Consider the following 25,788-nt stretch of genomic DNA (forward strand, 5'->3'; position numbering starts at 1 on the left):
AACACAACAAATTGAAGGAACAGTAAGTAACAATCTCAGCAAATGTTCCGAAGTAAACTATGTATTCAGTAACGTTAACCGAAGCATGGTCAGACTCTCACTCTAGATTTAGTAATACAAAGTCAGAGTATTATAACCAAAACCAGAGCGTCCCTCCACATGCCCACCAAACAGTCCAAATAAAGGTGTCAACCTCCTCCAAGATCATTTTCTTTGTACTACTTTTTCTTACCTTTCATAACCTGCTTATTCATGCCTAAGTTTCAAATTTCTGCAAAGGAATTCAGGTGTAAATTGGCACAGTTTTGCCGTATGTGTGCAGGAAGGCATCATAATAAAATATCAAGATCGTGTTTATTGCAATTAATATTACTAACCTGGATTTCATTCCTGGTTTAACCTCTACGGTCTTATCTGAACTTGCTACAACTCGGACAAAGACCTCTCCAGCTTCAGGATGATTCTGTCGCCGCAAAAACTTGTTTACTCTATCTTCCAAATGATTTCCTAAACGAGTAGTCTGTAGCCCTGGAATTGAAGGGGGAGAACATGACAACGCAAGTGTTAATACCGGTGAAACCACTTCATTTCAGGGTCAGTTATCATGTTTGTATGGTGTCTCAGCTCACTTCTCTGCATAACTATACTTTCTTCCTTTGTTTTACCTTCATATGAAAATTACGATGTTTTTTCTTTTTACAGCCAAAATTAAAACAGCAAAGCAACCTGTGTTTTTAACCAGAGCATAAGCATTCATACCGTTACGTGGAAACTAAAACCACTACAGTGGAAAAATTACTTAGTAAGTGAACTAACAAAGAAGGCTTTACGTAGCATTTTTAAATTTGCAGGCTTATTTTATGAACACGGCAAATGTTTTCTCCTAACAAAAACACTATTTGGCTGTTTGACAGAGATTACATCACTTTATAGATCTGGCTCAATGCCACACCTTTTCAAGCAAAGCAAATCAACAGAAATGAAAAGCCTTTTGACTTCAATGGAGATTTCATTGCTTTTTCTTTTCTTTTCGAGAGCTTTTAGATGGAACAGTTACAGTAATCTGCACATAAAGTTTAAATAGTTCTTGCACAGTGATAGAGGTCTTTAAAAGTTCAAGTCCCCATATTGTCCAGATCCCTTCTTTAAGTCTTTACATTTACAATTAGCTTTTGTGTGCATAGCTGCTCTTGTACTACTACAGAAAGTTTTCAAATAAATCCACAACAAATTACAGAAATTAAGATGAGATTGTTTTGAATTAAGAAAATAAAAATAGCTCACTGCTTTGACTTGAAGATTAATAACCACTTTTTTTTTTTAATCTTACTGTTTGTATTTATTTTACCACTAATATTTCTACTTTCTATGGCCCACCTACTACTTTTGGCTAAAATGATGGTTCAATCTACAGATATTCATTTTACTAACATGCATTTGATCTTCAGCTCTCTGTTGACTCATTTTTCAGTTGTTATCTGGCTACTGACACAACACTGTTGGTTCTTCTTCCTGACTACTGAGCTTGCATATAGAATGCTGCAATAAAAAATCTTTGATAAAAATTATTTTAGGCACTGACACTGGGAATGGAGCCACGTATACTCAAAGGAAGATCTTACTTTCTACATACTTGAATGCTTATTTTGCAATCAGTTTATACAAATTGTCAAACACAACAATCTTACTTTACATCTTTTAGTCTTTCCCCTTGGCCAGTGAGATTCTTTGGTTATAACATCAGTGACACAACACTGATGGCAATCAATAAAATAATTTGAAAGAAGGTTGAAGTATAAAGATACTTATTTCCTTTACATATTCCAACACAGTACCAGCTAAAGATATTGGGATTTCAATATATAACGGAAGGTGATTGATTTTAAAGAATTTTCAGATATTTTCTGAAGAAATCATTTAGTTTTGATTTCTTTCAAGACAAACAAGAAAAAATAGAAACAGCTCAATTTCTGCTAATGAGTTGGTACATTTTTAGAAAGCTCTTTTAGTTAAATCTACAGTCTTAGTGTATTTTCATTTTACCATCTTTCTAATGCTAAGCAACCAAACGATATCTGCTTCCCCCTTATGCTGCAATGCAAAAAGAGTCGAAAAATTAAGAAAAGGGCCAAGTAAGATAGATAAAAAAGGAGCATTAAGATTACATGCACTGTAAGGAATGGATCTAAAAGCCACATATTTTGATATATTAGAACTTTCAAATTCTTTTAAAAAGCAACTATATTTTGTTTCTTGGACACATCTAACACATGTACTTCCAATAAAAGCTCAGGACTCGGATGAATGGATGGACTCGATGATCCTTATGGGTCCCTTCCAAATCAGGATATTCTATGACTCTATGAGTATCAAAACTGTAGTACAAATCTGAAGAACGGTATCCAAACCGATAACAATGTAGTAAGGTTTTCAGGCAGCCTAAGTACAGAAGTTTTGTTGTAGTAGCAATGGCAAATATTGGTTACTGGATGAGTAATAGGACAGACAGGAAGAAAGTCAGACTTCCGGCTTACTGTCATTTTTTGTCAGGATGCTGCTTTGGGTGACTTATTTGTCAGGATATCTTTAGGCTTTGAAGCATTTTCTGCATTAGCTACTAGTCAAACAATATTTATATATTTTCTTAGTATGAAAAATTCTTCAACAGATAGGAATTTCACAGCAAACCTCAGCTGTACACTCATTTACAGGTTGTATTTAGTCTGCTATCAGCTTTATGCAATTTACTTGCAGTGTGGTTAAGATAACTGGTTTTACTTAATATGCATTATGAACATCACCAGAACAGCTGAGCAATAGCTTTCAGCTGAGGGATGTGCTTTCTTGATCGTTAGGAGTGATGACGTGTTTGAGAGAGTGTAGAAATACTGATGATAACTCAGTAAGGGTTATTATGGGGAGTGAGAAGAGGGGAAAGGAAACATGTTAATGTTTTAAACATTCACCACTCGTATTTGTTTTTATGTCCATAGTAAGACCAAGGTTTTGACAACAAGAGGAAGCTTTCCTTCCCAGTTCTTGTGTTTCTATTACAGCACTGTTAAACAAAACTGATCTCAATAGCTGAGCCCACCAGTAGGCTATGGCTGGCAGCAGGACTCAAATCATTATGGGAAAAAGAAAACAGGATAGGCAATGAGAAGGAAAGGGAAATCAATGCCTCCTAGTTATCCCACTTCAAATCTCTTACTATGCTGGAAATACGATCAACCACATATGATCATATGAAAATCTTTAATGCAAAACCACTCCTTTATTAAAATGGAGAAGATTCAGGTTCACAAACATAGTATGATGAGGTAACGCCCAGAATTTCAAAGGATCGAAGAACAAGGGAGAGATCAAGTACACCTGCATGTTCTAGCCATTGAAGTTTGTTTGGATTTCTTCAAAGTACATCTGAATCACTCTGTTTCTAAACTATTTTTCTATTCTATGCTGTTGACACTGTGTTTCCCATAATAGCCCCTCTGCTTTTTTTTTTTTGCCTTTGTCCTCTACAGTGCATAAAGGTTCTCAGATTATTCTCTCTGATGTTAGCTCTGTGCAAAGAACGCCTGTATGAGGATTATTAAGGAGATGGAGACTACTTGATCCTAGAAGTTTTTGGCATGCTTCAGTAAACATTTCAACAAGGTTACAACAACAGTTACTTCCAAACCTACACATACTATGCTACTGGCTACTTATTCCATCTGACAGTTCTTATACCATAGTCCACTCTAGAAGCAAGAAAAACTCTAGAACCACATTAGTGTTTGGCACCACCACAGTATGCCTGAAATGCAGTGCAACTTGTTACTACATAGTTTTTGAAGGGCCTAGATGTGACACTAATTTACTTCAGTTTCAATAACACATGGAAACGTGTACATGCAGTCTAATGTTTCTTCTGTTCCTTTTGTTTCCTTTTTCCTTTCCGTTCCTTTCCTTTCTTTTTTCCTTTTTTTTCCCCTCTTTTTTTTTTTTTTTGAAGTCTCAGGGAAAATAGGTACATAGATGCTAAAGACATCAGGCAGCATTAAAGCTGACTGAACTCATGAAGAGTAGGTCTATAAAATCCTAACAGCTACTGAAGCCTTGGGTGACGCTACTCCCCATTTTGCAACTGTTCTCATACTGTCTACCATGACAACAGAAAGTCTCAATCAAAAAGCTAACATATTAAAACACTGCAAAAGAAGAAATTAGTGATGGCAGGGAGAAAATAAAAATTGAACACACAAATGGAAACATCAAACTTACTTTTAGCACTGAATTTGTTTTCTTTACGTGTTCTACCAGTTTTCTTCAGACAATTGTCACAAACAAACCTACAGAGGAAAAAAAGTGCCAAAAACTTATAAATAAATAAAGCCTTGCTACTGGCTACCTTAAGGTCAAAGTTTGAACACATAATATTAACTGTCAAGGTACAACGCATTTTTCTCTGGATTTGAACAGCTTACACCTTTTCGTTTTTGAGGGACTTAAAGCCCTTCTGAACTGGTTGAGTTCTACTAAGCAGATAGAACTGCATTTGTTTGTTAGTACACATACCTACCTCCAATCAGCTTCCATTGTTTAATTTTTAGAAAGAAACCACAGAAACATGAGTATATGAACAAGTTTGTTTCGTATGTTTTCACCTGAACATAGTGAAATGAGACCACAAATGCAAAAAAAAATTTAGAAATGCTTTGTCCATCTATACTCAACTCCTAAAAGACACTAATGAATATTAAAAAGCAAATGCAGAAAATCTTAATTATATAAACATCTCTCTTATTATACAGGGGTTAAAAAGCTAACAACCATCTTACCCTGAAGGCCAAATAATATCATAATGTAACACACAAATCTGGTGCATCTTCCGACCACACTCTTTGCAGTCAACAAACCTGAGAAGAAAAAAATAACAGCCAATCACTTTCGTTGTTAGGCAGGTAATTTTCCAGAATTGTCTAACCCTCTGCTATGAACTGAATCAACTTTGGCAGATCCAATTTATACACCAGTTAAATACAGTACTCACTAAACAGCTTCAGATATGCATCTAATTATCCCATGTGCAAATAGGATATACATCTATATATATATATCATCTATACATCTATATATAAAGACTTGTAAAATGTACTAAATTTATTAGTTAAAAATGTGAAATTTGTTTTTGTGCAGAACTTCCTGAATCATTTCTATCTGTTTCTAAGTGGAGCTTTGAGTTTTCCCAGCTCCACAGAATTCTGCTTAACAATACCTTCACAGATTTAATTTTCAATTGTTGCAACAACCACAAGCTGACTAAATGGTTGCTCAACTTACTGTAAATGTAAAAACTAGTCATTCGTGAATAACTGTGCCAAGAAAACATGTATTAACTTGTCTTCGCCTGCATAGCTCTGCAACACTGTGTTTTTTTTTCTTTTTTAAACATATGTCAAAAATAAAATTCTCTTTTAAGACCGCAACACTGTTTATGGAATCAAATGCAATGGTCTAGCTCAGCAGCCCATCTTTAAAAGGCTGACAAAGGAGCTCTATCTAGCATCTGCAAAGATGAGAAAAGGGATTAAAATGTGTTACATATCAAACTGCCAGAGAACAGAACAGCAGTAAGATCAAATCTTGCAGAAGCTCGTTAAGGACAACAGGAAGAGTACCACAATGCTACTACAGGAATATCCCTCGTGACTTTCACTGAACTTCCCGTGGGTAACAGACTCAAGTAAGGAGGATGCCTTTCAGTGGCTGAGCACTCAGGTGAAGAGAAAAACGTGTTTTTAGAAGTCTAGCTAAATTGGAAGAGAAAAATGCTGAATTCCCAGGTGCATACCCACCATGCTTGCGGCTTGGTATGAAATGCTCGGTACAATGGAGGGCGATTTTTAGGTAGGTTGTGCAGTGCCTTGCAGAACATGCCTTAGAAATTACTCTTTTATACTCTTGGCTTTATTTGAAAGCTACTTAAAACACCTGCCAACCTTTTTTTTTTTGTTCTTAGCACAATCTTAAATTCTTTCAATGTGTCTCCCTTATTTAATTTAGAAAGGTCCTGTGATTAACTGCATCCTGTTCCTCAGCATTCAGCATCTCATGTAGCCGGGTTATAGGAGCAGTAAGTTACATGAGGGGGTTACAAGGCAGCAGGTCACCACCAGAAAAGATCTTGCTCTTCTGTCCCACCCACAGCAATGCAGTTTTGGTGCTTTCTGCACCTTTACTGAGCCATTTCGGATCACTACCCCAGCAGGAATGGAATTTCCCCCACCCAGTTTTTTTTTTTTGTCCTGGGTTAGTTTTCCACTGTATGACAGGCACCCAACAGGCTGAATTAGCTCACCTAAGTGCACCAGAGTGGCGCAAAGCAGTGGGGCAGAACCACGCAGCAGAGAACATGAGCTCCCTTTCAGCAGCAGCAGCCATTAGAAAAGTTCACATTTAAGAAGTAAATCTGCAGCTAGATTTATTTCTAATCCCCCTCCCTCTTAGCAATTGTAGGTACCCAAATATTCAGGGGAAAAACATAGCACTCAAACACTAGGCTTTTATTTCAGTAAAACAGAAACAGCCACTAAAAGGGGCTCACGTTTTTGTCTTGGGTTATCAGTGGTGGACATCAAGTTTGCATGTTGTGCTATGAACTCTAGAGATTTTACTGTGTTTAGGCAGAAATGAAGGAAATAGGATGACTTTATTCACTGTCTAATTTCTGAAGTGCTGGCTAAAGAACAAGTAGAAGTCATGAGACTATCTTAAAAAGAATGGCGTGGTTACTTACGGCTCAGGATCTAGTGTGTCATTTTTCTTCTTCTCAAACTGATCTTTAGAGATGGTTCTAGAGACAAAGAGTTAATATGAAAACTCAGTAGTACCTTTATATCAGAGGCTGAGACATTATCATGCTATTCTGAACTGCAGCAAATAAGCAAACCAAATCTGAAGAAAGCACATCGGCACTTTCTATTCTGAGAAAGTAATTCAGTTTGTTTTATTTTAAGCTACAGAAAATATTTTTCCAATTTAATTTTCTGTGGTAAATTAAAAACAAAATAATAAATAGCCAAGTATATACATAAATTTTAAATCACAAAGAACAAGGGAAGCTATTGTCAGTAAAGCAGCCACCTTCCAAAGCAGCTTGTGTTCCTCATAAATCTTAGGGCATCTTATTCTCTGGCCAGGTTAAAGACAAGCCATTGGTTTCATAAACAAAAGCTGTGCTTCAAAAGGCGAGACATCAGGATTAGCAGAAGTCTTTCATTTGAAAAGATAAGGGATTAGTGACATTTATTGACACAGCTTCCTTCTCCCCCCGCCCCGACCACGTTATTTCAGTGAGCAGCGTAACCAGACACTGCTGCACAGACTTCGCACAGTAACGACTGTTACTTGTTACTGCAAAAATCTCTCGTTAGTAAGAAAGCCAGCATTTCCCCCATCCACACCACATGTTTGCATCAGGACTACACATTGCCCCCCTCCTTCTAAAAACAAAATGTGAAAGAGAAAGGAACCGACTTACGTTTGAGGCTGGGAAGGGTCATCACCCAGGGTGACATTCTCCCCCTGGATTTCAGTGAAACACTTCTCACAGAAGTGATACCTGTCAGCAAGAAGGCCATATTTGGGTGAACTGGTCCAGCACAATATACAGCCACCCAAGCACGGAGCCACCAACCAGAGCAGGGCAGATCACCACGACGAAAGGGGGGGCGTTGTTGGTTGATTGATGGGTCAGTGTGGACAATGAGAAGGAACAGAGGGGAGGGAAGGGCAGGATTAGAGAACAGGGAAGGGAACAAACAGCACAGACGTAAGAGGTAGGACGCAAACACCAAGACAACACAGAGCAGAAAGCCAAGGCAAAGCACAGATTAGCATTCGGTCTCATTTTATACATTTCGGCCATCATTACTAACAAATAGTCGAGCGTCAGATTCAAAATTTGGGGAGGATAAATGAAGTAGCTACCAAGCGCTACGTAGATACAGACTTCAAATTTAAGAATTTGGATTTGATTTGCATCACTTAGGGAAAAAATGCTCTTTGATTCCAGGCTCTAGTCTGATCAAGTTTCCTTTGGTTAAAAAAATAGCCTGTCAAAGAGCTTTAAGAACACACTTTTACAGATTTAAGCGATTAGAAAATATGCTGAAAGCATTTACTGGTTGTCAGTAAAAACTATAAAAGCAGAAACACTTGGTATTGAAAAAATCTATAAAAATATTAAATCAAAAGTTATTTGACTATAAGATCAAATGTGACCAATTGCTCAGCTTATATTATTTAATATAAATGAAACCAAATCCATACTCTAGACAAACATTTAACAGAAATGCAATTATGGGTCAGAGTTTCCAGCCATTTATCTATATAAATACAATATATGTATATATGTGAACAACATTAAATATTGTACATACATACAATATATTTATCAAATACGTTAAGGATGTGCAATTAAGCTTTACAAATTGAATACAAGACAGAATTTTTGGTCCCCAGACCAACAGCCAATCCAAGTTATACTCAGCAAAACCAATATTGCAATTTAACAAGCAGAGCTGAGTAAATTGGAATGAAACTCTACAAAAATACAATCTGCATTTGAAAAAAAATCTAAATTACACAGAATTTTTTTTGGCATTGTTTGTTTGTTTGTTTTATTTCAGATGAACTGGAACCAAAGTTGTCAGGGTCATTAAAAAAAAGAGGCTAAATGTTTGGAAAGGATATGAATTCACACATGAACAAAGGTAACAAAGAGAGGCCACAGCTGTAAAATGCAGGAAGGCCACAAAGGATCATCAAAATAAAGGAGCTTTATGGAGGATCAGGAGTGAGAGAGTATAAGCAGCAATGGCAGCACAGTAGATGCAGTTTTAGTACTCAAACGCTAGAACTGTAAGAATGGTAAGTATAAAAGGCATCAAACAAGACTCAGTGTCACAATGAACCAACAACTTAAGGGATGGAGATTAATATGGCAGCTTGCCCCTTAAAACATACTCAGACACTTAAACTGCTGGAAGCCAGGTGACACATCTCCAAGACTGTGAGACAACAGAAGCCATTTATAGGCCTCTATTGAAATTTACGGATCAGGATTTCTTCCTGCGACACGCACTGGCCATGAGGTCACCACCAGACATTTTTAAAATGCTTGTAAAACACAATGCAAGCAAGTGGGACTGGGTCCTTCAGCAGTGCCCGAAGAATCGAGGAAAGAAGTTCCTAAGAGTGATCTGCATCTTCCCCAAACTGGAGCCAGGTCTGTGTTACCATAGCATAATTTACAAGAGCCTTAAAACTTCTGCAAACTCTGCCAGCTGGCTCAGGCTTCAAGAGCTACTCCGCCGGCCAAGAACCACTTAAATGCAGCAGCACACTGAATGCTGCTTCTGCTGTGGGATTGGGCGTGCAGCGACACAAAGAGGAAAAAGGTGTATTTTATCCTAGTTAATATAGCCCATACTGACATATCCATGTAATAATCTTACCAGCAGGGCAGCTGCAACTTTGATAGCAACCATGTGAGCTAAAATGTCTGCTCCCTGCTTGCCAGCCTACCGCAAGTTAAACTGCAAGTGACTTGTCTTCTCTGGGTCAGCTCAACTAGGATTAAACACATCATCCTCTCAAGCAAAACCAAGGCTTTTGGAGCTGCTAATGCAACAGAATGAGGCCAGGAGAAAAGATTTATTCCATTATTTTGTAATCACTGGGAGTGATAAATATTTCACAACTATTACAGAGCAATATTACAGAAGAGCATTTCGGGAGTGGGTAGTGACACTTCACATCTCATTTACACTGACTTCACTTGCTCCTCAGCCCATACTCTGAAACAATACAGTATCTTCTAGTATTTTTTTTAGAGCCATAATAAGGTGACAGTTTGTATCGTTTTTTACACATTGTCCACTTTTCTTTTTAAGCCATCCCCTCCTTTAAATTTTTTTTCAATTTAAAAACAAGAAACAAACCCACAAACACTAATCCCCACTGATTATTTCCTTATTAACAAGGTTGCTTATTTTAGGAGTCAAATTGGGAAGGACTGAAACGCACGAGGACCCAAACAAAAGGGGTGCATGTAAAGAAAAAAATCCCTGATCAAGGCTTCTATAAATGCTGTTACATTTAAGCAATCCCAGAAATAGTTAATTCTGATCCATTTTCAGAACCATTTATGGGCTTTCAAAGCGCTCCCCTGAAGCTGAGCAGCAAGGCTGCTTTCAATATTGGATTTAGGACACACCACACAAATCTAACTAGCTCCACTGGTCCCGATTGTTCACCCTTGCTTCACGCTGCAGCTGCGGGAAGCTCGGTCTCACAGGAGACCAGCGCTTTGGTTCCCCAGCAATCTGGGGATCGAAGCGGAGCACGGGATTTTTACGTGCTGCAGAACCGAAGCCTAACGCTAGCAAGAGTCAAGCCTTCATATATGGTATTAAAATGAAGAAATGAAAATTGAAATACAGTGAAAATGAATCACCTGAAGATCATGAATTTCTGTCCATAAAATAACCAAGGTGAAATAGTAACTGTAAGTTATTATGAACGTGGACCCTCAGAAATGGAGACCTGCTTGAAATTTGTTGATTTTTGCATGCCACTACAAATATTCAACAAAAACTTTAGGAAACATACAATATTTTAGTTGTAACAGTCAGAAAATCCGAGGAATGTACTTATTGCAACACATGAAAAATGGAAAGCTTTTCAAATGCAGACTGTTCACGTGACTGATTCCCGTTTATCAGAGAAGAATAAAATTATGGTTCAATATCAAAGTCCAGAAAAGGCTTAGTTTCTACATTAACACGTGAATTTCCAACTGTAATTGAAGTGTACTTGAAGGAAATCCTAAATTAGGAATTGAATGCTAGCACTGATGTGAAACACCAATCACTTTTTTCAAATGGATATCGACACAAAAAGCATATTTTCTGAACACTTATTTTAACCTAAGCTTCTCTGTAACGTATGGAAGCCAAATAGTTCTATTCCAAATAATTAATTTTTAATCACAGAACTGCAGTGCTGGAGTTCATTTATTCAATGGTGCCTAAATATTCTTAGTTGTAATTTGTTTATGAAATACATTGGACTTCAAGTAAATCCAATGTTGACATCTTCCAATTACAGAACATTTGACCAAGTAAAGATCAGCTGGAGCCACAGTTTGTTTTTTTTCCACTGATTTAGTATTTTAAGAGAAAATTAAGATCTGAAAATTGTTGTTATAGGAAACAGTTAATTTGACTGTTTTATAGCAATACAGCTGTTGAATGAAGGGTCTCTGATCTGATAAGCTAAATGTACACTTAAAATATGATGACTGATCTTCAGAAATATCTTGTTAAAACAAACACGCTACAAAAAACATTCATCAGTCAAGATTTAATTGGCCTGAAATAAAAACCTCAAACAAAATAAAAGCAAAATAAAACCAAGTCAGAAAAAAAATCCAAAAGCCCCAATCCTTTCTCAATGTACCTGGATGAACAGAAATCTATGTCTAGTTCAGTTCTGTTACTGGCCTATTGACACTGAGGCAGATCACCTCCCTTTCCGAGTGCCTCTTTTCCACCTTTTGTAACTACCTTTTTAGACTGGACTTTACAGGTAGGAAATTGAAATAGCATGCCACCAAGTCCAGAGGAACCCACTGCCCCATCAACCCTGTACTTCGTGCCAGCAACCAACATCGCCTTCCACTGAGCAATCCAAATGACTTACTACTAACTTAAACAGGAGAGGTATAACAAAGAAAAATGACCCCTTCTTCAATTATTTTTGAAGTTGCTATTCTTTTCACATACAGTACTATCTGGATGCATAATATTAAAAGTATTTGGAATTCTACCACACAGAATTGGTATTTAAGGATCACAGTGGCTACTGAAGTACTATCCATTTAAATGCATTTTATTTCTTTATTTCTCTTCAGGCTGACTTTATTTTTTTTTTTTTGAGAGTTCACAGCAGCTGTATAAAACCTCTATGAGAGCCTGTGAATTTACATTCCTTCATAACAATACTATCTGCCTCACAAAAGCCACCTCAGACCCAACATGTTTTCATCTCCCATATCTGAACTGCTTTGGCTATGTAGTATACAACAATCTTGTGCCACCTTACAATGTGTTTTGTGATGTAGGGATCATTTTAAGAGAGACTAAATGCAAGCATTGACTGTCTAGATTCATTCCACAACCTCAGTTAGACAACAGCCTGCTGTGGCACTTCGAAGTTGTAAGACTGATAGACTGTCAGGCCTCTGCAAAGAAATTCATAACTTTGTTTTAAACAGGGAAAAGGAAGTTTTTTAGCCTGTTCATGTTTTGTAATTTTTTTGGAGGGAAAAAAAAACCCTAAGGGACCAAACCCAAGAACAAAGCTAAGTTCTAAGTTTGCTTTGTTATCCACTATAGAACTGTTGATTTAAGTATTAAACAGAAAATATCAAAATACTAAGTTGTTTAATAATAATACTAACATCAAATCCTAGTATTAATAAAAATTTAATATAGAGTATTATTTTCCTAGCTTTTCATGGAATCTGGGAAGTTTCCAATGCTAAGTCAAAGCTAGTTTAAAAAGAATTAAATACTAACTGGGAAGACAATGTGAGTCTTAAAATTTATTACCATACTGTTTGCTTTGCAAATTTTGTCAGTAATTTGGAAATAAAACTGCATGTTTTTGTAGTTCTCCCAGAACGAGGCAACATACATCTCTCAGTGCCTTTTTGCAGTTCTGTCCTTCTCCCTCCTGTAAGGCCTGCTACTGATTTTGTGGAAAACATGGAGAACTTCTACTTCAGTGGTGCAGCCTAGCTAATAGCAAGCACTTAAGTGCTGTGTGTATCAACCTGCAGTAGAGGAAGCTAAAGGGTCACCTGCAAAAGGACAGCATGCAAGGATAAACAAGTAACTTTTTCCTGATTTAGCAGATGAAGGAAAGAAAAGGTTAATAATCCTCCTCCACAAGTGCAGAGAACTCAGAGGATTTTGCTTCCCGAGTAAGGGAAGAAAAAGAAGTCAAGGACTTACCTATTCTGGTAACTGTAGTAGGCAGCATCACGGGGAATAGTACACAACTGCTTGCCATAGCAGCACAAGGTCTGTGGAGAAAACTCATACTGCAAAACAATGGGGAGAAAAGATGCTTTAAAATGTAAACTTATATTAATCAAGTATCTATTAGGCATACTCGACACTTAAGAATATCATAATACATTATGTTTATAACACTTTCCTAAGCTATTGTAAATATACTAGTAAAGCTCTCTTACTGGAATTACAGTAACTATACGAACTAAAAAGCTGACCCCCTCTAGTCACCTACTTTATTGCAACGGACATAAGAAGCAAAGCATTTTAATATTGTTTATGATCAAAAAAGGTATTCTCCAAGGTAGAAAAATACAATAATAGATTAACAGCAAGAACGATGCTATCCACTTTTTTTTTTTTTTTTAGCTCTTAGCATGCCAATAAAAAGCTAAACTTTTACTAGCACTTTCATTTCCTTATTTCAATTTTTAAAAAAAGTACTTGAAGCATATGTTTTATCTGATCCATCAAGCAAAGCTCTTTGGAAAATGCAAATCGCTGGAATACTTACCTTGCGCCCACAACAGTAGCCAAGTGATTGCATAACAGGATCAATTTCTTGTTCAAACACCTCCGCGAGTTTAGTGCAAAACTTATAGACCCTGGAAGTCTTGCGATTGTAAAGCCAGGCGTTGTTAAACATTAGCCAAACATCGTCCACATACTGCCACGGTTCTTGGTACTGCCCAGTATCTAATTTACGTTTAATGGTTGAAAGGTCCATAGGATTCTTCACAATGTCAAAGTAGTCCTTCAAACACACACACAAAATCCTTTATTTTTAAGATGTCAACTGCTCACAGTATGTTGAACAGAAAAGATAAAACGTTTATATGAGAAAAGACAAAACACTAAAACATTTAATATGTTGTAATGCCAACTCACCGGAATCCCTAAAAGCTGGGGATCCACAGGCTGTCTGAAAGGTAGAGACTCTGGGTCCTGCCGGTACAAAGCTTCAAGGGTAGGCATGAGAGCCTGGCGCAGCTCCTCGGGTTTGAAAACTGTTAAGGAAAGTTGGAAAGGTTAGAAAGTTTCCTTTCAGGTATCCTAACCACTTGACTCCCCACCCCCCAAAATAAGCTATGTTAACATAGAAATCTCACAAGTGATTTCCTGATCTGCATAGGTGATTAAAAGCAAAACTTATAATCAGGAGACTGAGTAGCTTTTGCATTTACTCAAATCACACTAGATAATATTCTCAGCATAAGGGGATAAGAACAACTGCAAACCTCAGCGATACAATATTCAAGAGGATGGAAAATTTATCCAGAGCCATATTAGCAATCAATTGCTTCAACATGGATGAAGCTTAACTCTTCAGAGATGAGACTAACAGCCTATTTTCTTCTCCTTCCCTATTTTCTTCTCCTTCTCTTCTGACATCTTTTGCTATTCCTGTGTTAAGATTCTTCTAGCAAAGGAACCCTAGTGGACAGGGCCAAAGAGCCAGCTCTTCAGAAGGTAACCAGGTGTCTCGATAGCCGGCACAGGAATTTTCTGGCCATAGTATACAAGCAATCCTGGTCTAATGGACCCTTAATTGATTTTGAAAGTGTTAATACTTCCAAGATATATATGCATCATTACAACCACTTGGCAACAGTGGCATGGCAACAGCCATGTTTCTTTCAGTAGTGGATGACAAGGACAAGAAAGGCAATGCATTTTCTGAAAAATAATGATAACTTGGAGAGCTCTTTGAACATCTCAACAGCGTAATTACATTTATTTCCTTAGGAACAGAGCATTTAAATAGGGAAGAATGCTTATTATTCAGAAAAAAAAGTCAACTAAGAAGAGCAGGTTGGCATCTAATATTTATCTACCTGGTTGAAACGAGAACAATACCAATAAAATGGAACAATTAGGAGTTCTCATGAAAGCACTTAAATCAATAGGGCTACAGAGACCCCTTTAAGGCTGATCGTTGCTTTTGTCACTCAGATGGTGCTTTGGTAAGATACAAGTTGTTTGGGGGGATGATTTCTGGTTAAAAATCTATGACTATTATAAGTTTTTTCCCCTCTTTTTTCATTAGGGTTATATTTCCAAGAGGGAGGCTTTGCCTCAACTGTGCTCACTGAAATTACACAAAAAAATAAAGCACGACAAAAAAGCAAGTTGACACAACTAAACGATTTCTGAAACATGTTCTCGATGTTTTAAGCATTTGTGGATGCTGCAGCTCCTGGAAATTGTTAGCCAGGATGGAAGCAGTACTTGGAGAGCAAAGGGAAGCTGTAAGAGTTTGAGAGCATTGCCTGTAACTGGAGAAAGGACTGCTGCTCATGCACACGAGAGGTAAGACAGCATCCCCAAGTCAGCCAAATCATGGCAAAAGACTATGTAAGCTGCCATAAGGGCTTCGGCAAGGGCTTGCCTTACAGATCCATCAAGATCTTATGCTGCAACTACTAACTCGAACCAGACAGATTAAAAACAAGATGAGCCAGAGGCCTACCTTTGCTGTTACAACAGCAAATACAACTTTATGATCAGTTCAGATGTTGCCATTATCTCACTCCTGACAAAATGGTAATTCTCTTCCATTATATTGGCACTTTCCCATGAAAAGAATACTACCATTACTCTCAAAATTGTATAAACAAAGTTATATTATGGAATTCAAGAACAGCAGGAAATACAGAATTCTGTTCATGAGAAAAAGTATTCTGTATTGCTTCTGGAACTGTCTTACTCTGGCTCAGTTACTTTATAACCTGATAATCCAAAGTACTTAATCAAGTAAGATTTAAAAGTCAAAAAGCATCTTTTAATAGTCTATTCTGGCCACCTGCTTGACATTGCTGTAAAAAGTTTCCCTGTACTGACCTGTATCACAATATAGCACTAAGCTAGAGAATCTTTCAAAATAGAGAGAATCGAGAATCTAGATTGAAAAGCAAAGAGTAGAGCTTCTGCAGAACTTCTGCCAAGTTCCTTAAAAATTAATTATCATTGCTGAGAAAGTTTACAATCCACTTTCATTCTGGTTTAAAAAAAAATAAATCAAAATCCAGTTGTTATTTAGGTTTATGACTTCACCTACAAATGTAAAGAAAAGATGCCTTCATCTTTAGCAGCAAAAAAGCTTTTCTGCCTCTAAGGAAAATGACTAATAACAGAACGTTTGATCATATGACCTCTCCATGCATAGGTTTTACAGCAAAGTTTCTGTTCTCCCCTCTCCCACAATTATATGCTCTCAGTTCTCCTCCTGTAGCATGATCTTTGCAAGGAGCTGGCATCCAGTTATCCCAATTTTGTCTTGGATGCGTGGGTGGTAAGAAGATGGGATCTTTGCCTGCATCATGATGATGCATTATCTGCCAGAAGAGAGTATAATGCTATTTTTTTTTCCTTTTTTAAATTTTTATTTCTTCAGAGGAAACACTGCTTATGATTACTAGGGAGAAAATTCTGAAAGGAAGATGAAGACTTCTTCAAAATTATAGGAACGATACACCTGAAAAGACTCCCCCAAACCAGGCCCTTGCAGGTTTTGCATTATTATGTCTTATAAAGAAGGAAAAAACCAATAAAACTAATTTTGAAGGCCACCAAGCTGTAAGGTGGCCTCATCCACAATGAGAAGACAGGAGCACTTTTTCTTTTAAGACTGCAAGGTAACAGGCAAGTAAACAAAAACCTTCCCTTCTTGCTTACATTAGATGCACAGAAACCAAACCTGAACCCCAAATTTGGAACATGGGAGTATCAAGCCCCCATTTACAAAGATGAAACAGGGAGAGGAAGGATAGCTTGCTGAAACAGGTGTCTGCAATTCTCCACAATAGCTAATCTACTGGAATTCTGGTGCAAGTGAACTGAGCAGACCTTTAGTTGAGCATTATTAGCCTGCTGTTGTCTAGCCCTTACGGCATTTCCCACTTCGTCAGTCAGGTCACAATCTAGTAATACTGATGAGTACAGCCAGGCCTATGGTGTTCAGTACACCTGGATGTGTGGGGTACAAATAGATGAGATTCCAGCTCCACAACAGAAGCCACTTGTACCCCCAAAACCACTCCTTTAAGGCCCAGGTGAATCTTTTCAAACATTAAGATGCCTATCTACTGCTTGCTAAATGATCTTACAGCATGCACCGTGCCCACTTCCAGCTGGGAGACTTCCCTCTGGCAGCTGCAGCACAGACCTGCTGCAGCCCAGGTCGCTCTGGCATGCACCTTAGGAACTCCTCATCCCTCCTGTGCAGTCAGGAGTACCAAATACCAATGAAAAATGAAACCAATGAAAAACATGAGATGAATCTCATAAGTGGTTTTAAGATATAATATAACCCTTAAGCACACTTCATGGTATTTGCTCTTGAATACCTCTTGGCTTATTTAGCATTTTCATACAAACGCTCTATTAAAGTTGGATAAACTACTTGGTGGGAAAATGACTCCATTTAAAACTGTGTATGTAGTTGTACCCGCTCAAGCTGCACATGTATTATACTATACGGCTACTTAGTGACAGTATTTCTAAGACAAGAAATGTGTTTCTAAATGAGGTGTTGGAAATGCAGGGTAACCCAGACAGAATCACTGGAATAATACAGTATAGCTCTGCACAGACTAATGCTGTAAGAGCCTTCCTCTTTCAACCTCGCCCCTGGATTTACTTGCAAGCACACTTCTAAACAAGCAGCAATGATTCTTTCCACTGGGAACATAACTGGTTTATAAACATTAATAAGCTTTCCACTCCCTATGTTACACTTTGTTTGAAATAGACTCTGCCAGTTAGATCTGCAGTGTGCTCTCATTTGGCTGGCCCACTGTGCTACAAGCTGAAATTACCATCTATGGGAAAATGTTTTACTGTGTTTTATTATAAAAATCCTATGTTTAGTAATTAAATGCAACCCAATGCATATACAAGAGATCAAGATTCAAGTTGCACAAACTAAATCTTTGAATTCTTCATCACATTCTGGAAAGCATACACCTGTAATGTTCTTCTAACGTAATAACAAGTAGCTTTCTTCAAAAGAAAAGGATAAAAATGAAATGGAACATAATTTTCAGTTTTTTGACATTTATATCATGTTGAAGGCTTACCTTTGGTCAAAAGCAAAACAAAGAAAGGGTCATCTCAAAAAAGAAGATGCTAAGGGACACAGGTATCGAGACAGATAAAAGTTTTGGGGCCTGAGTCCAAAAAACGTATCTTGCAGACCTGGACTACAGGTAAGCGTGCACCACAAAAAGGAGTGATTTCTTTTTGCCTGTTTTCATTAATAATCTTATTCACGTATTTCTTACTAACCAAAGGCATGCAATCACTTCTGTTAGTCCATTCAAGATCTGTAATACCTTCAAGTTTTCTTTTGAAAAAATATACCGTATAGACGCATTCAAATGCGAATCTGTGCTAACACTGAAGGTTAACTTAAGAGACTAGTGACCTAACTACTTCTGAGGAGAAAAGTTTCAAACAAATAGTACACAGCAAACTACATAGGACTTCTTTTATAAATTTTAAGGCCAGAATAACAGTCTAGTCTTGGAGAATCCAGACTTAGGAAAAGAGCTCAAGCACCTGATTCTCAGAGAAGTAAAGGCTAAAGCTCAGTTTTAAGGCTGTGCATGCAGCCTCTTAGAGAAAACCAAAGTAATGAATATTTCTTGGTTACTGACAGCACTGTATCCACACTGAGCTCCCATGAAAGAGCACTGGCCAAGATGTACAGGGAGAGATTTACATATGTAATCTATGCTGCAATCACTGCCTTACTACCTTTGGTCCTCTGTGCAGAACCAGGAAGCTGTGAGAATACTGATGGGATCAAGACCACAAGATGCTTTTGTCACTTTTGATTCAAGTAACATTAAAAGAATCCTACTTTCAAAAATAAACACACCTCCCAAGCATGAACAGAGAGTGTGGAAAACAAAAGGCTTGTATAAAGTACCCAAGAAAAACTCAGTTTTCATATACGTACTTTTTTTGCGGGGCTGAGATGGTGATGTGGATTGTGAAGTGGTTCCATTAGTGCCACTTTCCTCTTCCTCCTTAACATCTACTTTTATTTCAGGCTTCTTTTCTTCTATTTCCATTGGCTCTTGTTTCAGTTCTGTTCCATCTGTTTCTTCTTTTGTTTGTGAAGATCCTTGTAAATCCTCCTCCACCTTAAGAAAGGATGCAACAAGATGTACTATTACATCTATGACTCAAACGTCAGTCATTCAAAATATTAGCTTTTGAGATCGTCAAAGCACTCTCCATCCATGGCTGTCCTCAGGACAGTTACTTTGCAGTAACTACCCTCTTCTCACCCCTTAGCTCACCAATTCAGACACATCATTAAGTGCTTTTATATCTATCACTGCTTTCAGTTAAGCTGTATAGAATCTCATTTACCTCAGTCTTAGCTTCCACTTGTGTCTCACTAGTCTCTGGCTCAGTTTCTTCAGTTTTAACTTCTGATTTGCTTTCTAGCATTGGTGCATCTGGTCCTAGTTGCTGGGAATTCGTATCAGCACTAGCAACTGAGGCAGGGGTGGGGACCCTGTTATCAATACTAGCTGCTGCCTGGGATAGCTGTTGTAAAAACAGTACAAAAGAAAGACACTGCATATATAGAAATATTTTCCTTTACTAAAAAATGAACAGCACAAAAAAGACATGAGATGATATTCTAAAACAGTGCAGAACATGGATATAGGAGCTCACTGTAGTCAAGTTGCTATAGAACACATTCAGTAACTCTGTTTTACAGAGGAGAAGCCAAGGAAGAATTCTGCCCCAAAGAGGCTTCTTTTACAGAGAAAACACCTGCCCAGTAAAACACGGTACATTCCTTGACATGTGCATTCCTCCTGACTAAAACTTAAAAGAAAAAAAACCTATGCAAATTGTATGTTCAGGAAAGACTGACTGTGATCAAGGCCAAATATAATATTAGGCCTGTTATTCCTCATCTTTCCACACTTTGCTGCCATTTTTACTTTGAGCAGTTTGAAGTCATTCATTATGCCCCCCTCCTTCAAACAATGCCAAGAACATCTGAATGCACATTTTTACACATCTAAATAACGAACCCTTTGCTCTAAAGTAGAAGCTATTATTGACAACCATACAAAATACAGGCTCTATACATTCACAACATGGTGCTATACATAGGGAGGACTCATGTGGAACACCACTACACAAGAAAAAAAAATGCAACTCTCTGGTACTTACTGGAGTGCCAGGTGGCTGTGCCTGCACAGATGTTGGCTGTTGCTGGGGTGGCTGCGGGGTTGGCACAGACTGGGGCTGAACTGGGGTCTGAGGCTGCGGTGTAACTTGAGCCTGTGCTGCAGTCTGCCCTGTAGGTGTGCTTTGTGTCTGTGTTGCGTTTGGAACAGAACCCGGGGTCGGTGTAGGGGTTTGTCCTGAAGATGAGACTGGTGTTGATGGCTGAGTGGGTGCTGCTGGTTGAGGAGGAGTCATTCCAGTTGGTGTTTGGTGCTGAATAGGTGGCATCCCAGCAGCAGTGGACACAGGTGGCGTAGTCTGATGTAGAGGTGGCTGGGTCACTGGTGGACATAACTGACCACTCTGTGGTCCTAGCATGTTCATGGAGTTGGGAAGAGCAGCACTGGGAACCTGCCCCTGCTAGAGTGAGAGAGAGTCTCTTAGACACGTTACTCCCCAGACTCTGGGAATCACACCCACCCTTTAAGTCACAGCACTGAAGTCATCTTTAAAACAAGTCTTAATACGCAATCACCTCAAAACAAATGGTGCTACTGCAGATAACTATGCTCTGACTTCTCTGATCATTTTTATCAGCTCTTAGTCAAAGACCTTGCTCCTAGACCTAGATGCGCCTCACGTATTGTTTTAGTTGAATACTACTGGCACAGAAACGGAATCCTCGCGATCTCTGAGTAAAACAGAAACCCGCAGGCAGACAAACTCCAAATCATACCATTAGCTGGGCAAAGTTCAGACTTTGCATACAAAATGGTTCAAGCAAATACACATTTTAGGCCAGGACTCTAGAGCAGCCCTGCTCTGCAAAACAGCTCAACACTTTTAATGCCTGCCCTATCACGCAGTGCAAGACTTAAAGTAGGTGGATTTTTTTTTCTTTGATCTTTTAAACTCCAATTAGACTAATCCAGATGCTGAAGGAAATGGTGGATCTGTTTTTTTCAAGACCAGCAACAATAAAGTATACTGGACATACACAGACTTTTAAACTGTTTTACTAAAAACTGCATCAAATAACTAGTAATAAAAAAGAATACTACCCTCAGATGTATATTTTACTCCTAGAAATCCTTATCATCAACTAGTAATTTCCTGCAGATGAGATTTCAAATTTAAAACTTGCTTCTACATTGCCTGCATATAGTCAGTTTTAAGAAATTAAATGCATTAGGATTTTTTTTTTCCTATGACAAAGGTGGTAAAATAACCAAACCGGTGTGTAAGAAATTGTAGACGCTCCATCCTGAAGATAATCAAACCTTGACATAGATCAGATTATGAGCGCTAAGTTCTCTCTCATTTGAGGATTGGACTGTACTAGAGAACTGCGGAGGCCCCAGCTAACCTACTTTACTTGAACAGTGAGCTAAAAAAAAAAAACAAGCAAGCATCTCCCTGCAGAAATGCATATACTTTGTCATCACAAACAGCTGTTACTTCACTGACCACTACTGCAACAAAAAAGTCTACCTGTTAGAAAACATTTTCTGCTCAGAAGTGAGGTTACAAATTTAAAAATATTTTCCCCAACCACTTTATTATAATTCTTGATTTAAAGTTGTCTAATAAGGTCCACACAAAAACAAAAGCATATGCTCATGAATGCCCCATAAACTAACTTTTGATCTCCCTAAAAATCTCATCAGCATGGATTTTTTACAATTTACACCAGGAATTACAGGGCATTGCCCCCATGTTAGTATATGTAGGTATGTTTACATAAACCTGTTCAGAGTTCACAGAGAAAGAAGGTGTAACTCAGGATTCCTTAAAGTTAGGAGTGACTACAATAAACAATGCATATAAAGATAGGCAAACAAAATAAATCAGACCAAAATAATTAAGAGTATTTAACCCAAGTATTAGAAAATGTATCTTACCTGTGCCACCCCTGCCTGGGCTGTTGACTGACCCATGCCTACATTGTTCACATTCATAGCCCCACCGGGTGCTGGAAACTGATTCTGGGGCAGGAATTGGTTCTGGGTAGGAGCCTGACCCATCATGTTGTTGGAATGAGCTCCCATCATGTTCTGTGGCTGAGGCATTCGGGAAGGAGACATTGCCATCTGAAAATTAACACCCAAATTAAATCTATTAACTTTTATTATCATGTGGGAAGGCAAAGGAAAATACCCTCAAAGTAATCAGCCCAAAGATAGGACAAAAACAAAGGGCAAAACTGGCTTCAGTAAAGCAAATGCAAGTGGGCATAGGCATATAACCTTAGCATTTTTTTCCATGGTATTCATGAGGGAGTTATTTTTATACATCTAATATTCAAACTATACTTTTTTCTGAAGAATAAAAACATGTTTTCATGGAAGAATAAAGAAAGCATATATACTGTACAGACACAGGTTCCTGAAAGAACTATGCTCTTCCACAGACGGCTGGAGAACATTGCCACTCTGGCATCTCTCTCTCTAAAGACTCTTTTTTAAACACATAAATAGTGAAAACAGATACCTCAAAGGAATCCTGACAGGCTCGGTACATTTCTATGAAATTATCCTACAATTTACAGCACTATTCTATGACATGGCCTTTTCAGAACAGCTTTAACACCGCTAAATGTAATCAACCAATTTTGAGAAGAACTTGATAGCAAGAAGTACGAACCGCAGGAACAGCGCCCATGTTGTTCATTTGTACAGGATGGTTCATTGGAGAAGCTGCACGGGGTCCCATGGGTGCTTGTGGCATCTGTACATTCCCTATGGACATGGGGTTAAACTGATTCATTCCTGCAAATGCACCCCCAAAACAACTCATTAGGAACAAGTCATCAGAACTTATCTACGTATAATCTAACATTCACATTTATTATGACTAAAATTTAACCATCCTACATGTTTAATGTTGAAGGAATGTCTACACGTTTAATGTTGAAGGAACGTATCAATGTTCCTTTAATGTTGCTCAAATTATTTGGCTTAAGAGAGAAATCAGGATGCAAAAATTTTCAGAAGAATGTCAGTTAAAGGGAATACACCTTTTGGTGTCTAAAAAAATGCAAAAGATGAAGAGAGTGGATGATCTGTACACACAAGATGCTATTTATATATAACACCAGAGGATCATTTATTGAAATAAAGTAATTGTGGATACTCTCCTGGGGGAAGCTGAAGCATCTCAGTGTAGCCCACATCCTAAATCAGTGATGGCAAACCAGCAGTGCTATCAACAAGCTAGAATGTCTTTTTAATGCACTTTGCATGAGAAACTGAGAGGATACCTATCATTAGTTACACAGATTCTAGGATGTGCAGGATTAATGTGCTAAATTTGCAGCTACAGGTATATATTGGGCTAATTAACTGATAAAAACATGCTAATACCCCCCCCCCCCAGTTAACATATTTTAAAGGACAGATTATCCACAGTATTCCTCCTCTTTTTGAAACGACTGAATTACTTCCCAGGTGCTGGCAAAGTGTCTAGTATGTACATGTAGACATGCAATGAGACAGCTCCCATCACAAAGCAACAACAAGAATGATGCTGAAAAAAGGGAGACCCAGTAGTTACCCCCCCACAACTCCAAGAGAAAAGCAGACAATCAGGTTTTTCCCCCACTGGTTTATATCGTACCCACAATCTAGAGAGGAAGACATAGATACCTTGAGAAACCTGCATACGACTTATAGGCACGGTTGGCATGGACATAGGCCCATCTGCAAGGGAAACAAGAATGGATAAAGAAAGATTAACATATGAACTTGAGATTAGCCTAAGTGCACAAAGACACAAATTGTGTGGGGCTATAGCCAAAGGAAAAAAATAAAAAGAAAAAAAAGCTGTTGTCCCTCTTTCTGTTTTCCCTGGCTGCTCTCATCCCCACACAGAAGCACTTACTGGGAGGCCTCACGGGCTGTGCCTGGCCCATGGCAGCAGCAACCTGCGGGATGCCAGGGGGCTGAGGTCCCGGCGTCTGTAAGGCTGGCTGATTTCCCAATATCCCTTGTTTATGTAGACGAGACCTCCGCTTCTCTTCCAGCTCCTTTTGTATCTTATAGATCTTCTCCGCTAATAAATGATAGTATTCATCCTAAAAAAGAAGGATAGCACTCAACATCAAGCATAAGAAAGCAATGACCAAACTCATGCAAGCCTACCTTTTTTTTTTAAATGAACCTGCCTATTTCAACAAGAACTGTTTCTTTTCAAAATTCTGTTAAATTGAGACAGTCTCATCACTGCTTTAATGCAGATAAGCAAAACCAAGCTTCCAGAAAACACATGAGACTTGGCTTTATGACTATTCACCCCATCTACACCGTGTAGATTATCAGACAAAGCAGAAGACTGCAGCTTCTCTGTTGCTTGGACAAAAAACAACAGGAAGCTGTGATTTAGTTTCTAAGCATTAATGATTTTTAAATGTTTTCATAAAAGCATTTCAGCTAAACCAGAGACAAAAGAAAAGATATCCCCAGAAATACAGTCATTCTATGTGAACTTCAGGAGACAGGTGTTAAGGACAGATCAATTTTTAAATAATGACAGGAGCCACTTTTCCTAAAGAGTCTGACTACCAACAGTCATTGCAGGCAATAAACAAAAACAAACAAAACCCCAGAGGAATGGAAGGAATCAGTAAAAAATAGTCCACAGGCACAGACAACTAAACACTACATCTGTGCAAGACAAGAAATCCATTTTACTCAATACACATTGACAACAGATCAAATAAGGCAGTCACAGTGCACAGCAAAGGAGACAATTTTGCTTGCCAGCAATTGCCGGACACATCTGCAAAGTGTGTGAGACTAGGCACCTGCTAAAGGCAAAAAACCCCCAACAACTCACAACAACAACAACAAAAACACAAAACCCCAAGACAACGTTTCTTTTGTGGGGTCACCAGTGCTCTTAAACCCAGTGGTACATGGAGCAAAGGTTGAGTGATACTTGTCCCACAATCATTTCATCTTCAAACTGGACTAAAATTTGTTGTTACAGCACAATCTGATTCACTTCAGAAAACCAGGATGAGATAGGTATCCCTCATGAGTCTTGTTAAGAAAGCCCAGTGTTATAATATAGAGCTTTGTTTCTAGATCACTTCCCTCCTCCAAACATCTCAAAAATCCATCAATACAGGCACTTTCCACTGTCCAGTTTCAAGGTGCTAGAGCCCCATCCCTTTTTCTGCTCCAAACACTTCACCTACAAGTTCCTCCTAGTAAATTTAAGATTGTGCTACTTCCACGTTGCAAAGATTCCTGAAAAATACTGTATTTACAAGAAGAGCATATTAATAAGCAGTTTGACACCTCATACTAATCTATTTTTCAATGTCAAAGTAGAAGTGATGCTTCTCAAAAAGGATGCAATACCACATGGAATCGTTTAGAATGTCTTAACTACCCCCTTCTTCCAAATTTGCTGCTTTGGAGCCAAATAAATTAGATGAATTCCTATAATGGAGATCTCT

General features: G+C 38.2%; 1 protein-coding gene across 8 annotated transcripts in view; it reads right to left on the reverse strand.

Moving 5' to 3' along the window:
• Positions 1-25,788, reverse strand: part of CREBBP (CREB binding protein) — a 95,188-nt gene that overhangs the window by 13,401 nt on the left and 55,999 nt on the right. For 3 of the 8 annotated variants that reach the window (XM_066977614.1, XM_066977609.1, XM_066977616.1), the window contains 15 exons: positions 24,207-24,399; positions 23,972-24,025; positions 22,971-23,095; positions 22,229-22,417; positions 20,331-20,747; positions 19,509-19,688; positions 19,090-19,276; positions 14,016-14,134; positions 13,642-13,881; positions 13,068-13,156; positions 7,526-7,636; positions 6,782-6,838; positions 4,824-4,901; positions 4,267-4,334; positions 378-528 (listed from right to left, as the gene is read on the reverse strand). In XM_066977614.1, coding sequence (XP_066833715.1) covers positions 378-528; positions 4,267-4,334; positions 4,824-4,901; positions 6,782-6,838; positions 7,526-7,636; positions 13,068-13,156; positions 13,642-13,881; positions 14,016-14,134; positions 19,090-19,276; positions 19,509-19,688; positions 20,331-20,747; positions 22,229-22,417; positions 22,971-23,095; positions 23,972-24,025; positions 24,207-24,399 — 2,258 coding nt within the window. The remainder of the gene's footprint in view (positions 1-377; positions 529-4,266; positions 4,335-4,823; positions 4,902-6,781; positions 6,839-7,525; positions 7,637-13,067; positions 13,157-13,641; positions 13,882-14,015; positions 14,135-19,089; positions 19,277-19,508; positions 19,689-20,330; positions 20,748-22,228; positions 22,418-22,970; positions 23,096-23,971; positions 24,026-24,206; positions 24,400-25,788) is intronic. The other 5 variants (XM_066977612.1, XM_066977613.1, XM_066977610.1 and 2 more) reach the window with 5 other exon arrangements.

Source organism: Anser cygnoides, chromosome 15 (genome assembly GCF_040182565.1).
Source record: "Anser cygnoides isolate HZ-2024a breed goose chromosome 15, Taihu_goose_T2T_genome, whole genome shotgun sequence".
NCBI classification, from domain to species: Eukaryota; Metazoa; Chordata; class Aves; order Anseriformes; family Anatidae; genus Anser; species Anser cygnoides.